The following is a 17,991-nucleotide window of genomic DNA, read 5'->3' on the forward strand; positions in this document are numbered from 1 at the left end:
CACCAAAGATTCATGTCGACACTCTGGTTTTGGGACTCGAACCTTTGATTTGATTTTACACTCATGTACCTCCCGTTTGTTTTTATGTAAATACAAACAAATCCGTTTTGTTTCTTTGTGTGTGTGAACATGTTTATTTTCTGTTCCTCATTCAAACCTCAGATGAATAGTATTACTTTGTTTTATACATGATACATCCGTGTAGTACTCAAGTAGATGTACTGCAACATCCATGTGACCTCACTGGATGTCACATCACATCTCCACTTCCCCTGCAGTTCACGCTTCAATGACATCATCATCCTCCTCGCACACACACACACACACACACACACACTCAGCTCGACTGTATTGAAAGAAGAGCGTCAGTGTGAAGCTTCTCAAAGACTTGATCTGATGTCCAGAGTCCACGACCTGATCGTTGATTAAGGACTTAATTGAATTGGTGACAGACAGAACTACAGAGATGTACTCGCAGTACTGGGATCACACAGCAGACTACAGGAGATACACGGTGAGTACCAGAGGACACCATCCAGGAGCCGTTATCATCTCAGCGTCTGGATGGAATCTTTTATTTCATGTGCTTTACCCTTTATATCCGTCTCATATGTAAAGTACGCAGTCAGGACCTCGTGGGCTTAAACACATCAAGCAGTGGTTCTGTACTGGTGGGGTGATGAGAAGCCTCCTTCCATCCAGCACCTCCTCTGAGCTCTGCTCCTCAGGACTAAGCAGAAGAACTCAGTGGACATTGAGACCTCATGTAGGAGAACTCAGGAGCAAAACGCACCCCCACTTCCTTCTTCTTCTTCATTTGAATCTTGTTTTTGTCTCTTTTTTATGTCAGAATGAAACCCTGTTGAGTCCGTTAGGAAAGGCTGAAGTTACTGAATTGTTGTGTTACGTTGTGTCCTTAAATGGTAAATGGACCCGTACGGCGCTTTTCTAGTCTTCTGACTCCTCAAAGCGCTTTAACACTACATGACATCACATGACATCAGGACCTACCTTACACAGCGGCACCTGCCCATCAGTAACATTCACACACTAGTCACAGCTAGAGGAGCGATGCTGGGGTCAAGGACACATGGACATGCAGATTAACCGGGCCTGGGATCAGACCAACAACCTTCTGATTGGAGGACGACCTGCTCCTCACTCACCACCATATATAATATATATATATATATATATATATATATATACACACACACACACACAGTATGCGCCATCTCAGGTTCAAACTGCACTTTTCTTTAAATAAATTTGAGTTGAAAACATTCATCGATTTGGGTGGCGGCCTCTCAGTAAGTTGTGATGGAGGCTCAGCCCCTAAATGTCCTCCACGGGTTCAGGTGGACTCTAAAGGTTCAGTGATCCGGTTCTCCTGTCTCACTGCAGGTGGTGGAGGGTCTGACTCCGCTTCCTTTGGACTCACCGCTCACCAGGAAGCGTCTTCGCTCTGCAGGCCAGGAGGACGAGGTTGCAAGAGCTTGTGGGACACGGCCAAAGAGCGAAGGGTCACAGTCCGCCGGTGAGCTGAGCCACTCCCAAGAGGAGGAGGAGCCGGAGGAGGAGCAGGAGGAGGAGCAGGAGGAGGAGCTAGAGAGACTGTGTCAGCACTGCCACACCGTGGCCTCACAGCTCAAGCCACAAGCTGCTGCTCTGAAGGTCAGATCACTGAACACATCGTTATCTCCCGGCCAATGGGGGACAAGCTGGGCACCTATTGGATGCGAGGGGCGATGGGGCGGGGCTTAGCCAGAGAGCAGCATGAGGTAGGGTGTGAATAGACTGAAGGTAGAGGAGGAAAGGAAAATGTTTAATGAGGGAACAACAACATGAGACTGTTTAGAAGTCCAAACAATCCCATGTTTAATGAGGCAAAATTCAATCATTCATTAAAAAGTAGTGTATTTTGCCCTTTTATTTATAACACACTAAATATTAATGTAATCAAATCTAAAACCAAGTTACCGGGATAAACAGTCTATCTATTAATACTCCATCTATCATCTATCTATATATCTTACTCATCAATCTATGGATCAATAACCTCTGGTCAGGTGACCCTGGTCCAGCGCTGAGGACTTTTAGTCTGTGGTCCATCTTTGATCTGGATTTATTGGAGAATCTCAGTCAAATGGATTTAAATACACTTCATATGATTCAATGCAAAAAAGGTATCAAACAGAAATTATGGAAGTTTGGAGTTAAATATTTAGAAGTTTAACATAATAAGGACATCTTATTCAAACAATTCAGCATATTAATGAAAATATATATAAAACAATATTCACAATATAACCACCATATTGTAACTATTATAAATATCCAATATAAAAATAATATATAAATATATTACATGTAAAGGATTAATATATTACAATATAAATATATCTATATAGAATCTATTAGAACATGTACAGTATATGTATATATGAACCTGGTTTGTTGGGGAAACAGCCGATCAGTGACTCAAAAACCCACAAAACACAATGAATTATTTGGGATAAAATGTGTCTGTTGTCGTGGTTGTGTGTCCTGTGTAGAAAAGTTAACTTTAACACGGCGACGTCATACACGCCAATATACGGCGTTAGCATGTAGCTAGCTAGCTCATCTGGGTCCAGATGTTTTACTGCAGCGTAGGGCGCCGAAGGGCAAGCTGAAATATCAATGTCACTCATTAACTTCATCAGTGATTGGCTAACTGCTCCTTAGACCCGCCCCTTTGGGACACGGCCGAGCCCAGCGGAGACAAATAGAGGACGTCCAGATATCTTAATTTACAAATAATCCCGGGTACATAATCCGTGTTTCAAAGGACCAAAAACACGACCGAATCCCCAAAGCGTGTGTTTGGACTGAGGGAGAAGACCCTGTGGTACAAGTACTTTTACTGCAGAATACTTTCTGTTCATTCATGTGTGTGTTAGTTTGATGGTGAGCTGGTTGGTCAGGTTCAGAGAGAACAGCAGAAAGGCTGTGATTGGTCGAGACAGCCTCATTCTATGTGGTGTTAGCTGTCTCGCTTACTGTCTCTGTATCTCTTTAACTAATAATATTTTATTTGATAGCATTTCTATAACGTAGTTTTCATTCAAACAAATCTCAGTGTCACAGAGCCAAAAAACAGGGAAAAATGCTCAGGTGGAGCTTGGTGTGAAGCTTGTGGTGGAGGTCTGGGTGGAGCTCTGGGTGGAGTTTGATGTGGAGTAGGAAGGTGCTCACATTTACTCTGTTTTGAATATTCTTAGTGTTTCTTCCAGTGATGAAGAGTAAGTTACAGAAGTCCAGTCTTGAGGAGATGAAGGCGTCAACGAACTTCTTCATCTGACAGGATCAAAGTGGAGTGGAGATGTTTTTGTGATGCTAGAAGCAGGCTTTGCACAGGTATTTGATATGGTGGTAACTGGAGGCGTCAAAGGAGAGATGCATCATGGAGGATGACTGAACATGGTGTGGAGCCAACAAGGAGGATGGATATGTACATACGTAGCAGTCCTTTGTGATGGAATCCCAGCACACCACCAAGCTGTTTGTTGGGTTGAGGGTACAGCACACACAACACCGATGAGAATAAACAGACACGTTAGCATCGTTAGCATTGTTAGCATCGTCAGCGTAACCGCACTGACGATAAAGCCTCAGGGGCCCAGCAGAGGGCGTCATGTGACTCATTGATGTCGAATGGCAATAAAGTCAATGATGCCGATTGGAATCTTTAATCCTGTTTAATATGCTTACTTTCGTAGTTGTAGACAAACCTACTTATGTACTTAATCACTTAGTTACTTACTCACATACATAATTAATCAGTTAGTTTGATCTGGTCCTGCCCCCCCCCCACTAGGACCTTTCCCATGCCTCCTTCGATAAGCTCCAGCGTCCTCGCCTTAGACGCCATGTTCCTGTAGACAGCTGCTGTGACGTTTGTGGCGCCTCCTTCCACCAGCTGAGGCGCGTCGCTTTGCGTCACGCTCTGATGAGGAATGTTGGGGGCGGGGCTCCGTGGGGCGACGTCCTCAGCACCTACCTGGTAGGGGGCGGTGCCAAAGGGTTTGCCACCGTGACACCACCCTTTCCCCAGAGCCATCTGGAGGGCGTGTGGAGCGTCTCCTGCTGCTCACCTGAGCTTCAGGTGAGAGGGAGGAGCCTCAGGTCTCCTTTGATCACCGGGTCAGTAATCAATCACATGTATTGATCATTTTGGGTTTTGGATTCTGATGCCGTGTTTTGTCTCTCAGGGTCAGACTTTAGACGGAGGTCATGTGACTCACAGCATCTCCACCCAGACCAGCCAACAGGCCTCTGTTGCCACCACCTTCTTCTCCAGGTCAGTAAACGCACCGCCGTCGCTTCCTTCGTCCTCAGAGCAATAAAACTATGATTCAAAGAGGAAAAAATAAAATCTGAAACCTTTAATAAGAGATAAAACTTGAAAAGCTACTAAGAAGAGGCTGAGAGCTCTTCATATTATACCCCTTTCTGTCGGGTTGGAGACTGTTCTTCAAAATGGAGAATAAGCACACGTTTGGTTCCTCTTGGACGAGAAGGACGTTGAGTTAATGGACCGAAAGGAACTGTGAGTATACCTCTATGTCTGTGAGGTCCTCTATGGTCAGTTATGGTCAAACTTCCTGTCATTTTAAGCGTGAGTAGTATCTTCACGCTCCTGATGGAGCTCCTCATGGCAGTCGTTGGCTTGTGGATTTTTTTTATCCGCCATCTTGTTTTATCAAGCAGTCAAAAGGAAGGAATCATATATTAACAGAGGAGGACGTAGAGATGCTGTATATGTCTCTGTTGGACACTTGTCAATCAGCGTTAGGCCCCGCCCTAAAGCGTCCCCTGCTTTATGGTATGTTTGACTCGAAATGGACCATCATTCATTAAATGAACATCATGCTGCACTGAAGAAGACTTGAAACTAGAGACTGAGACCATAAACTCATGTTTACAATGTTTACTGAGGGAATAAATCAAGAGAGAAGTAGAGTCATTTCCTCATAGACGTCTATGGGAGCAGAGGAGTCGCCCCCTGCTGGTCACTACACAGAAGTAGAGTCATTTCCTCATAGACGTCTATGGGAGCAGAGGAGTCGCCCCCTGCTGGTCACTACACAGAAGTAGAGTCATTTCCTCATAGACGTCTATGGGAGCAGAGGAGTCGCCCCCTGCTGGTCACTACACAGAAGTAGAGTAATTTCCTCATAGACGTCTATGGGAGCAGAGGAGTCGCCCCCTGCTGGTCACTACACAGAAGTAGAGTCATTTCCTCATAGACGTCTATGGGAGCAGAGGAGTCGCCCCCTGCTGGTCACTACACAGAAGTAGAGTCATTTCCTCATAGACGTCTATGGGAGCAGAGGAGTCGCCCCCTGCTGGTCACTACACAGAAGTAGAGTCATTTCCTCATAGACGTCTATGGGAGCAGAGGAGTCGCCCCCTGCTGGTCACTACACAGAAGTAGAGTCATTTCCTCATAGACGTCTATGGGAGCAGAGGAGTCGCCCCCTGCTGGTCACTACACAGAAGTAGAGTCATTTCCTCATAGACGTCTATAGGAGCAGAGGAGTCGCCCCCTGCTGGTCACTACACAGAAGTAGAGTCATTTCCCTTATAGACGTCTATGGGAGCAGAGGAGTCGCCCCCTGCTGGTCACTACACAGAAGTAGAGTAATTTCCTCATAGACGTCTATGGGGGCAGAGGAGTCGCACCCTGCTGCTCCTCATGGCAGTCGTTGGCTTGTGGATTTTTTTTATCCGCCATCTTGTTTTATCAAGCAGTCAAAAGGAAGGAATCATATATTAACAGAGGAGGACGTAGAGATGCTGTATATGTCTCTGTTGGACACTTGTCAATCAGCGTTAGGCCCCGCCCTAAAGCGTCCCCTGCTTTATGGTATGTTTGACTCGAAATGGACCATCATTCACTAAATGAACATCATGCTGCACTGAAGAAGACTTGAAACTAGAGACTGAGACCATAAACTCATGTTTACAATGTTTACTGAGGGAATAAATCAAGAGAGAAGTAGAGTCATTTCCTCATAGACGTCTATGGGAGCAGAGGAGTCGCCCCCTGCTGGTCACTACACAGAAGTAGAGTCATTTCCTCATAGACGTCTATGGGAGCAGAGGAGTCGCCCCCTGCTGGTCACTGCACAGAAGTAGAGTCATTTCCTCATAGACGTCTATGGGAGCAGAGGAGTCGCCCCCTGCTGGTCACTACACAGAAGTAGAGTCATTTCCTCATAGACGTCTATGGGAGCAGAGGAGTCGCCCCCTGCTGGTCACTACACAGAAGTAGAGTCATTTCCTCATAGACGTCTATGGGAGCAGAGGAGTCGCCCCCTGCTGGTCACTACACAGAAGTAGAGTAATTTCCTCATAGACGTCTATGGGAGCAGAGGAGTCGCCCCCTGCTGGTCACTACACAGAAGTAGAGTCATTTCCTCATAGACGTCTATGGGAGCAGAGGAGTCGCCCCCTGCTGGTCACTACGAGGAGGAGCTGGAGGAGAAAAAAGGAGGATGAAAAGGAGGTGGAAGAAGAAGAGAGAGGATGGGGGGAGGAGTTGGAAGAGGAGATTATAGATGGATATACTTTATAACTTGATTAAAGTAGATAAACTGTGTCTATAGTGTTTACTTTTACTTCACTCCATCTTATTATCAAAGTACTTCTTTACAATGAGTCCCCTCATCGGTTTCCATGGTGAAGCTGGACCAGCAGCAAGAGGTAGGCTGACCCTTGTTTCTGTCTTCAGGGCGGCTCAGAAGCTCAGTCTGTCCCGTAGGAGGAAGTCACCCTCAGGCTCCGCCCCCTCTGCAGGCGAGGAGCGGGGGCCCCTCCTCTACAACGGGGGCTTTGGCAGGGCCCTACAGGTCTCCCCGCCTCCCGTCCCACCATGTCTCCTCCGGTCAAAGGTCAAGGACACACCAGGGCTGGGGAAGGTAAGATGTGCCGATGTTACCCAGAATGCACTGCAGGGACTGCAGATCAGACTTTGGTGGACCGCCTAAATACTTCACCAAGTGTCACACGGTCCCTGGTGAGGAGGAAGCAGATGTTAAATACTATTTAATCTGTTACTCTGATTAGAGGATGTCACTATTATTTATTTATCAGTTTATTCATCATGACTCATTTCATAAATGTTCAGACGAGTATATTTAAATAGTGACGTATTGTTCCGTTCATGAGAAATAACAATCATGACCTAGAAACCCAGATCATGTGAGTAACCGTTAGCATAAGTCGTTTAGGGTTAGGGATAGTAATCCTGTCTGACGATACCTTCCTGTCTGTCGGTGACTTCCTGTCTGACGATAACTTCCTGTCTGTCGATGACTTCCTGTCTGACAATAACTTCCTGTCTGATGATAACTTCCTGTCTGTCGATGACTTTCTGTCTGACAATAACTTCCTGTCTGACCATGACTTGCTGTTGGACAATAACATCCTGTCTGACGATGACTTCCTGTCTGACGATGACTTCCTGTCTGACAATGACTTCCTGTCTGAACGATGACTTCCTGTCTGACAATGACTTCCTGTCTGTCTGCAGGTCAGAGTGATGGTCCGGATCTGCTCGGTCCACAGCAATGAGGTCTCAGAGTCCATGTCTCTGCTCAAAGTGGACAGCAAGAAGAAACTGCTGACGCTCTACGAGACGCCATCTGCCAGACTCGCCGCCGCCGGACTCACCGCCCCCGACGCCCAGAGACGGGGCTCCGCCTCCGCTCCCAAGTGCTTCACCTTTGATTCCGTTTTCTCCCAGGATGCATCACAGGTAATATTATGTCGTCAATTGTTGTTCTGTTTTTTTGTCTTTTAATCTTTTAAACACACACACACACACAGGTATTGTAAAAAAACTAAAAGATATCCATGTACATAGGATCTTACTCTAGGACAGTATGATGAAAGATTATTTACAATAAAAATAGTGATCTCATGTAACGTACGATGTGCGTTCTGTCACTTATCTGGCTCCTGATAGGCTGAGGTTTGTTCGGGGGCGGTGTGTGATGTCATCCAGTCGGTAGTGAATGGAGCCGACGGGTGCATCTTCTGCTTCGGACATGCCCACCTGGGTAATTACATGCACTTACACACACACAGATACACACACACACACACACAGAAATATACACACACAAACACACAGACATTACATTACGTGTCATTTAGATGATGGTTTTATACACAGCGACTTACAAAAAGTGCATTTTAACCATAAAGATACAAACCCAGAAGAATAAGAAAGTGCAATTTCATCAAATAAGCCTATGTACAACTTGTTCTAGATAAGAACCATAATAAGTCCAGTTTAAGGTCTGCAGTGTGTTGATGATGTGAAGGCTCTCTGTGGTCCTGATGTCATCACAGAGCTCCTTCCACCATCTAGGAGCAGGACAGCAAAGAGTGGAGATCTAGTCCAGTGTTTTGCTCTCAGGGAGGAACAAGCAGCTTGATGTTGGGATGGAGGGTTTCACCGGGTCCTGGATGGAGACTGGACCCCATCCATTCACAGTATGCTACGTGAGCACCAGTGATTTGAACTGGATGAGGCAGCCACTGGTAACCAGTGAAGAGAGGAGGAGTGTGGGAGAACTTAGGAAGGTTGAAGACCAGTGGAGCTGCTGCATTCTGGATGAGCTGCAGAGGTGGAATGGAGCAGGGAGACCTGCCAGGAGAGCGTTACAATAGTCCAGGAGATGACAAGAGCCTGGATCAGTACCTGCGCTTCCTTCTGAGTGAGAAGAGGTCGTGTTCTCCTGATGTTGTAGAGCGTGGACCTACAGGATCGTGTTGTCGCTGTGATGTTGAGGGTCAGGGAGAGTGTCTCAGGCTCTGCTCAAGAGAGAGCAGAGCCTGAGACACCAAGTTCCTGAAGAGAGGAGATAAGGATCTGGTGGTTTACTGTGTGAAACAGACACACACAAACACATAGACATACACACAGACACACAGATAGAGACATACTAAATCACACACTTTTCTGACAAATCACAACTGTTGAGTTGACAACGGCCCCCACCCCTCCACCCCCCAATCCTCCAGGTAAGACCTACACTATGATTGGTCAAGACTGCTCCACCCAGAGTCTGGGCGTGGCCCCGACAGCCATCTCCTGGCTCTTCAAAGTGATGGAAGAGCGGAGACAGAAGTTCGGAGCTCTCTTCTCCGTCACGGCGTCGGCCGTGGAGATCTCCGGCCGGGATGAGGCGCTCAGCGACCTCCTGGCCGGGCTCGCCTGCTCCTCCCCCTTAGCGTGTTGGCGCGAGGAGGCCTCAGGCCCCGCAGTGTCCCTGAGAGAGGACCCTCTCTACGGATCCCAGGTAAAGAATTTCTTCACGACTAGATTTTCTAATTAAAACTCAGCAAAAAAAAACTTAAATTAATTATCCAGTTTCCTGTGTTGTCACTGGTGTGACATCATCCGTCATCATGTTGGTAAATGCAAGCAGGAGGAATCGTACTGATATTTTGCGGAACGTTATCTCCTGTCCGACCTCTTAAGGTCCTCTTAAGGTCTCCTTAGACCTCCTTATCTCCTGTTCTCCTTCCCTTCCTCCTGTGTGACCTGCGACTAACACAGCACATAGTGGCCAACTCTTACGGTTTTGCCGTGTGACACACACTTTTGCATGTTTTCACTCATGCCACACATCCAATTTCTCGCGCAAAGAAAAATCATGCATGTGAAACCCTATTCAGAATGAGTTCAGATATTGCACATCTTTAGCATACCACCCAAAAATCCGCTAGAATGCACAAAATCATTTTAACCAGTCTTTCCTTGGGGTGGACCTTCAGCATGTCTTTGCTTCACAGAATGTAAGCAATGTTGTCCATCTCCAGTAGGCCTCCTATCAACGAAAAACCACTAGATTGCAAGGCACAACATGGATAAAACACCAAATTAATTACAATTCCCTGATATTTGAGCCACCAACCCCCGACAAAATCTCACTCCAAGGTTTTTTGAAAAGTTGTCCGTTCTGTATCCCTATCTCTATCATAACACTAAGAATAAAACTAGCAATAGCATAGCACTACGTCTAGAACTCACATAGCACTATCTCTCTTATAGCATCAGGACTAAAACTAGCCCTAGCACCACCTCCCCCTTCACATGTCCTATCAGTATGTTTGTGAGTAGAGGCTTCACCTCTTATCCTCTTCTGTCACTTGACCGTCTTCCTCCATCAGCTTCAGAACCAGACGCAGTTGCGGGCGAACAATGCAGAGCAAGCAGCGTTTCTCCTGGACGCTGCCCTGGCAGCGAGGAGGAGCAGCCGGGCACCGAGCGACCAGGAGGCCAGAAGGAACTCCCACTTCATGTTCACGCTACACCTGCAACGGGAAAGGCCAAAGGACAAAGGCGGCATATCAGCGAGTCAGTGTGTGTCAGCGGCTCATTTAGTTATTATCTGATATTATAAAGAACATATCGGGTCTTTGAGAAGGAGTCAAATCTACAGGAAGTTTACTAAATCTTTTATTAGCTTATCATCAGGAGTCTTTTTCTCCTGTGTGATTCAAATCTGAAGGGTAGAGCTTTGAGATATTCAAGTGTTGAGAGACGGACAAACATGACATTTAATCAATGGATTTTTTTGGAAACAACACCAGACTTTGTGTTGGTTTTGATTATAAGGATAATTTGGTGTGTTGTTCTGCTGTAGGTGAAACATAGATTTATCTAATAGGAACTCATTGGTTTTATTTTGGTTCAAATGATGCAAAATATGACTAATATACATGGTTTTACCTGCAGAAAATAATACCTCTGAATGAAGCTGGTTGGAAGCTACCGTTAGCCAGGGACTCTCTTTCCCTGAGCGGCTAATTGGCATGATTGGAAGGTTCTCGGGAGAATATTAACGAGCAGAGATGCCCCACTAACGCCACATCCGCCCACGGCTACCTGCCACAGCGGAGCCTCCTTTAGGGCTGTTAGTATTTCAGTGCATCTAGCTGGAATACATACGCATGGCTAATGAGGCCCTAAGCCTCTGTGTCTTGGGGGTTAGCCGCTGTTCTCAGCAGTTTGTGGATCCTGTTGACTTGAGGTAAACGGCGGAGGTAATAGACTGGTACTGATCTGAGTGAGATCTGTGCTGCAAAGTAAATAAAACTAAACGCGGAACATGTGTCCAACTCTGACATGACAGAGCAGGACTTGTTTTGACTGTGGACGCTGACACAGGACTATAGTAGGTTCTCATTGAGGACTTGATCTACATTAGGAACTTGTTGGTCTTTATTGGGGACTTGCTAGTCTCATTTAGGGATGTGTTGGTCTTCATTGCGACTTGTCAGCTCCATTATGGACTTGGTCTTGTTGGGAATTGTGAAATAAAGGCTTGTCCTCTCTGAGATCTCTGTGATGTCCTTATGGTTAAATGATTCTCATGATAAACCTTAACGTGTTTTTTGTCTCGTCTGATAGGGTAATCATTACTTCTATCCTTCATTCTTGACTGTCAAGACCAACGGTCAGATTCTTAGTCTCATCCAGCTCCAGCGTCCATAAAGATTTCTCAAATTTAAACACAGAGTATGTTCGATATTTTATGTTGATGATAACACAGCCAACGATGAAGTAGAGACTAATGATTAGCTAACATCTGGAGTTGATACTACTTGATAGACAACTTTTAGGAAACCAGTCAATAGACCGGCCCTTTAACCAGCCAATATTTTGGTCCCTAACAAGCAATTAAAAAGTTCATCCGGTTTCTCCTCTAACCCACCACACCCTCAGTGTCTGCTGGGAGCCGCCTCCACCTCCTGGACCTGGGGAGCTGTGAGACGGAGGTGAGCCGGACCCGGGAGGGGGGAGGAGGCCGGTGTCTCTCTTTATCCACACTGGGAAACGTTATCCTGGCCCTCGCCAAAGGGGCGGAGCACGTGCCCTACAGGTGCATCAGACATTACAGAGAAATGCTTGTCTTCACTGATGCCTTTGAATGAATTCATCATGGTTAACTATTATGTTCCTATGCCGTGACAGCAGATAAAGCTGATAATTACGTTATTTCCTGCTATAGTACAGAACATAAACAAGCATCTGGACTTGGTTTACGTTACTTTAACATGCAGCGAAACAACAAACTACATGTATCACCGGATTAAAATAGCACAGTTCAACTCACTCTCATATTCATACCAACATCTGTAGAATTCAGACTTTTTAAAACCTCCATCAACAACGCGTCTAAACATACCAGAGATCATCCCTATTCCCTTTTTGCTCATCGGAGCCCAGCCAATGCAGTAACAAGAGATTTCTGGGGTCCTGTGTGGGGGGGCTTCTTTGGCTTTCTTTGTGCTAACGAGGCTTTCTTGATGTATTACTCAGGGACAGTAAGCTGACCATGCTGCTGGAAGAATCCCTCGGTAATATCAACTGCCGAACTACCATGGTTGCCCACGTCTCCAACTCCCTGACCGACTACCTGGAGACACTGAGGACGCTGCAGTTGGCCTCCCTCATCCACCACTCGGGAAAGAAGAGGTCAAAGATGCCCCCCCGCTCCTCCAGGCTCCTGTTTAAGGTTATGAGAAAGCAGGACTCCTGTTTTATAAATCATGATACTTGTACATTGTCTTCTTCATCCTGCCGAACATAACGAAACACAAAGACCAACTACATATCAGAAATGTAAGGTGTGTGACGGAACTATCCACAATAGTTCTTTATAGCCTGGATAGAAGATAATTGATTTGATATTGGAAATGGGATATTAGAAGTCATGTGACTCTCCCAACCGTAACGACGTTGCCATGGATACAAGATGTTTCAGGCTTCAACACAGTGAAATGTGAAGAAAGAATATCCTCCATGCAGAGAAGAAGGCAACATTTTACTGGTTGATCCTGAGTCCGGGTCTCTGTAGCCGGTTGATCCTGAGTGGGTCCATGTCTCTGGAGCCTGTTGATAGTAAGTGGTCTCTGTTCTGTCTGCAGCATGCCTCCAGCTCATCCGGAGGGGACAGTTCCTGCGAGGAGGGAGTCCCGTCCCATCGACCTCCTCACCACTGGCCACTCCACTCGAACATTGTGGCCCTGGATCCAGACAAGCCGCTGCTGCTCTCCAGTAACCCTGACTACTCCTCCAGCAGCGAGCACTCCTGCGACACCGTGATCTACGTCGGACGCAGGCAGGTTGCAGTCCCTGACCGAGAGCTCAGCAACAGCGAGAGGCCGTTGTCTTTTATCCCCATTGTCCCCTCGCTGACCAAAAAGTGGTTCAAAGACGCCCAGAAGCCCACCGGCAATCACTTGAAGTGCAACACTTTCGCAGAGCTGCAAGAGAGGCTGGAGTGCATCGTTGGTAGCGAGGTTTCCAACGCCAGTGCCGAGGGGAAACCAAACACAGCCACTAAACCCGCAGAGACAACGTCACCACCGGGACCCGGTGAGGTCTCCTCCCTCGAGTTATCAGAAAGCACATCAGCCACAAACACCACCAGTCTAACCACGTTCCCTGCAGTCCTTGTGGACACCTCCAAACGGACGAGTGCAGACAGAGAGAAAATCTCAGCCGCCGACCATCCGTGTGTGGTGATAGCGGGTGGCGGTTCTCCCCAGGACTGGGACCCTGGGTGGAGAGAGAAGGTTTGCCTCAGGGAAAGTGTTCCCAAGCCATTGGCATTTCCGTCCTTACCTAGGACATCCCAGAAGGCTGCAAGAAGGAATCCCCCGGCGGGTGTGAGTCAACCAGCACAGAGGCAAGGCCATCTGCTGGGGTCTCCTAACATGGAGCAGGCACACAGTCTCCGGGCATCTCTGTTCGGGGAAGATCTACTGAGGACCACTGTCACATTGCACCGTCCCGTGGAGCTGAATGGGGAGGACGAGCTGGTGTTCACAGTTGTGGAGGAGCTCCCTCTTGTTCCTGACAACGGGGGACCCTCTAACCTGCTCGTCTTCGCCAGCGACTCCTTTCTGCGTAGGTCCTCCTTTGGCTCCCGGCCCGTCAACGTCATCAGCAGCATGAACGACGAGTACGACGCATTCACAAGTCAAACGGGTGACAAGGCCTTGGAGGATGCATCCAGGGTAACCTCGGCAAGTGTATTTCACGAAAAGCAGTTCCTGCGCCACAGCGCCGGGAGCTCCCTGAGAGAGCCATACTGTGATTCGTGTCCTCCCTTCTTTACAGAGTGGCCTCCATCCCCCGACTCCACCAGAGTCCCCCTGAACAAAGCCTCACTCCAGGTGAGTGCCAGTGCTCCAAACGCTTTGGTGTGGGACAACACTCCATATACCGCCAACTGTTTCAGTCCTACCCTAGAGCCTACCTCTACTGCAGCTGCACTCTGCAACAAACAGGAAGAAAGACGCAATCACATTTCGCCTCGGGGAAGCAGGCGGTTTGAGAGAGAGGTGTCCTCCAAGCCGCACAGAGGGAACAGTAACAGTGTACCTCGGCTACCAAAGGAAACCTCGCTACTCGCAACTCAGAGGGTTGTGGATGTTTCTGAGAGGCCCAGCAGGGGAGGAGCAACTCTGGTCAAGCTGCCAAGACTCACCCAAGGTGCAACGCCTATGGGAACCATTTCCGCTCCCCAGAGTTCGGAACCAAAATGGGGTCCCGAGGGCAGTTTGGTGAGGGGAACCCTGAGATTCTCCTCCTTGGGTAAAAAGTGGAAGAGGCAGAAAAGCAGTGCAATCTCCAGGTCTGGATCTGGAAACATCTCCCCTCCTGTTCTGTCGTGCAGGCAGTCAAGCCAGGAGCGAAAGAAGACAACTGCACTGTTTCCAAGTGCCTTAAATACCAGGGGCGACAAAACGCTGACCTCAGAAGAAGAATTCAACATCAGGCTGTGGTCAGATTCTTTCTGCCACAGAACATCAAGTTTAAAAATTATAAATACAAGCCAAACGCTGCCGGTGAAATGCAACAGCGTTCGAGCTGCCACATCCGCTGGATCAAAGGTCCAGAGTTTGTTAAGAGGTGGCTCCAGGAGCCCAAGCTCCTCCCCTAAACCTCTCAACAACGTAGCCGGACGCGGCACTAGCCCCCCCGCCCCCAGTAGGACCCCGGCCCGCTCGAGAGGCGCCGGCAACGTGCAGGCTGTCGGAAGGGCGCCTAATATCCGAGTTAGCGAGCCAGCCGCTAGTGGCCAAAGGAAGCGACACGCTGGCGGATCCAGAGAAATGGGAAACAACATGCCTCCGCCGCCGTCACCACCGCCGTCGCCTTACAGTAAGATCACGGCGCCTCGCAGGCCGCAGTGCTACAGCAGCGGGCATGGCAGCGACTACAGCAGCGTGCTGAGCGGAGAGATGCCACCCGCAATCGGCCGCACCGCCCTGTTCCACCACAGCGGGGGCAGCAGCGGCTACGACAGCGAGAGGAGGGACAGTGAGACCACCCACAACGCCTCCTCGGACAGTCAGGCCTCCTCCTCTTCCAGCAGGAGCAGAGCCTCTAAACCACCGAAGAAGAGAGGAAGCGGTGAGACGCCTTTGTACTAGGTGGTGTTATCAGGGTCATGAGACATCAACTTGTATATATTAGATATAATACATGTACACATATATATATATATATATACATATTAATATGATATATTTTATATTATATTAACAAATAATTCAATTACTTCTTCCCCTTTCTCCCTATCGAAGGGTTTTTCGTGCCGATGTGATGGTTTCGGGACAGAGGATGTCGCATGTTTTTAGACTGCAATGCCCTCTGAGGAAAATTTGTACATGCGATTTTGAGCTGAGCTAAAAAAAAGAAGAAGAATTGAATTGAGTAACAAACATATTTAGGAATATTTCTGTTCATGTATATTCAATAACATTAAAGGATACTAATTGATCAGGGTTCCTGCGGCGCCGTCTGATCCCGGCCATCCTGCTGGACGCCTCCTCTCCGGGCAGAAAGAGGGGGGGTCAATGGGCCCCCCCTCGGCAGCCCTGTGAGATAAAGGTGTATGAGATCGACGACGTGGAGCACCTGCAGAGGCGGAGCGGCGAGCTGGTGACGGGGTCAAAGGTGAGGAGGAGATGATTGGGGTTTTCCGTGTTGTTGTAGTCAAATAATTGGAGGTCACAGGTGATCTTTTCTTTTCTCTCCCCAGACGTTTTGTCAGGTTAAAAAAGTGATTTCTGCTGTTCTTCTTTTAACATTATCTGTTCTACTCTGAAATATGAAAATTACTTAAATAAATTAGATGATAAAACTGATGATGTGCAGAAGAAGAGTGACGACCATCTTCCTCTATATTTGGAACAAAATGTTATTTTAAATTAGTAATAATATAAAGAAAAGCCACTTGAAAAAATCTAAGTATATATATATATATATATATATATAAATATAAAGCAATAATTTTTGTACAAACCCATCATTAAAAATGTTGTTGTGCATGCTAACAGGAGCTAACGGCTAATGGAGGTCTGTAGCGGTACAGATCACCTTATGGGCTGGGAGGTGAGGGGGCGGGACCAATAACTAAATTTACCATAATGTAAAAATAACTTTAGAGACAGAAACAATGCTGTTTGGAGCTCTGATTACTCTCTGGACTCCTGGATCTTCCTCCTGCACCTGGAACCTGGACCTGGAGCGCTGATTCTTAAACTTTTTTCAGTTCTTAAACTGAGAGTGAAGCAGGTGCTCCAGAAACCCTCCGTGGAGCGGCAGACAGTCTCGTCAAGGTCTGAGGAGGACCTGAGCAGTGTGTGTTTGTTGTGCTGGGTCATCAGGGTCTGCTCTATTTCAATGCCCGGCTGAGGATGTTGGAGAAGAAGCAGCAGCAGACCAGAGAGCTGAAGAGCAAACACCAGAGGCTGGCGAAGGAGCTGCAGGAAACTAAGACCTGGCTGATGCTGGACGCCAGCAAGTGGAGCGGAAAGTGTGAGTGAATTAAACCACTAGACCTGTAACATTTAGCCCTGTGGACCATCATTCCTGCATATAGTCCTGTATCCTGTAGTCTTGTGGAGGGAAGGAAGGCAACGGGAAAACCAGAACCAGGACTGAAAGGGGGAACCCATCAGACCCTGCTGCAGTAACATGAGGGTTTTTATGAATGTACAAATCAGCGTATCCTAGCGTTAAATGTTTTAACACTAGCCCATCTCTTCTCTTCCTGGTCCCTGCCCCCAGTTAACGTGGACAAGGACCTGTACCCGGAGTCCCAGGAGTACCTGGAGGCTCTGGCTCAGGCCACTGCCGAGCTGGAGTACTGCGTGAACCTCTGCAAGTCCCGGGTCATGATGGAGACCTGCTTTGACATTGCAGGGACGACGGCCGTTGTCACTCAGGGGTCAGCGGGGGGTCAGCAGGGGGTAGAGGTGTGACAGGAGAGGCCTGGACCCCCTGTGGTACTGCAGCAGAAACAAGTCCACAACTCATCAAAAATATATTCTAAAATCTCCGTTATGCAAAAGGATCACAAGAGTTTAAATGATGAATATGATGAATAAAGAGGCTTTATGTTTTTTTATTGAAAAGTTTTTTGTCTTTCATATTATTTTAAACCGCGGACATCGTCTGTCCCTGAAGTGCTTGTCTCTGTCTGTCTCTGTTTCGTCTTTTGGTTTGCATTCAATCATTCTCAGGCTCTTGCTCTATTTACCATTCTTCTTCTCCTTCCTCTTTCATGTTTATCCTTCTTTTTCTCCTTCACACTTTAGTCTTTGCTTGTTACAGAAGAGAAATAAAAAAAAATCCTGTGAGACTTAATGATTTTTGAATTTATAGTTATCTAATCATTTGTAAAGAGAAATGTTCAGTCGAGTGTCGTGATGTCCAATGAAACATGAATAAAGATGAAGTAAACACCGCGTTTTTATCGTTTCCTTAGTGAGAACGTCAGAGAAGGATCCGTCTATCAGGATGGACAGACTACAGGATGTTGTGTACAGAAAGAACAACATAAAAGATGTACACAACATTCACTTCAAATGACAGAGATGATTCAAATATGACGAGTAGTAAGTAGG

At 47.2% G+C, this 17,991-nt stretch overlaps 1 protein-coding gene across 1 annotated transcript; it reads left to right on the plus strand.

The window, feature by feature from the left end:
• Window positions 1-466: 466 nt before the first annotated feature.
• LOC119195283 (kinesin-like protein KIF26A) lies at window positions 467-17,834 on the plus strand. The gene is made up of 16 exons (XM_062559759.1): window positions 467-514; window positions 1,405-1,537; window positions 1,648-1,781; window positions 3,962-4,147; window positions 4,254-4,342; window positions 6,779-6,965; window positions 7,580-7,804; window positions 8,015-8,108; window positions 9,079-9,356; window positions 10,231-10,417; window positions 11,789-11,945; window positions 12,386-12,549; window positions 12,983-15,490; window positions 15,864-16,036; window positions 16,750-16,900; window positions 17,153-17,834. Exons 1-16 carry the CDS (start codon window positions 467-469, stop codon window positions 17,344-17,346), a joined length of 4,908 nt encoding a protein of 1,635 aa, XP_062415743.1. The 3' UTR covers window positions 17,347-17,834.
• The last annotated feature ends 157 nt before the right edge of the window (window positions 17,835-17,991 follow it).

Source organism: Pungitius pungitius, chromosome 20 (genome assembly GCF_949316345.1).
Source record: "Pungitius pungitius chromosome 20, fPunPun2.1, whole genome shotgun sequence".
In the NCBI taxonomy this organism is placed as follows: Eukaryota; Metazoa; Chordata; class Actinopteri; order Perciformes; family Gasterosteidae; genus Pungitius; species Pungitius pungitius.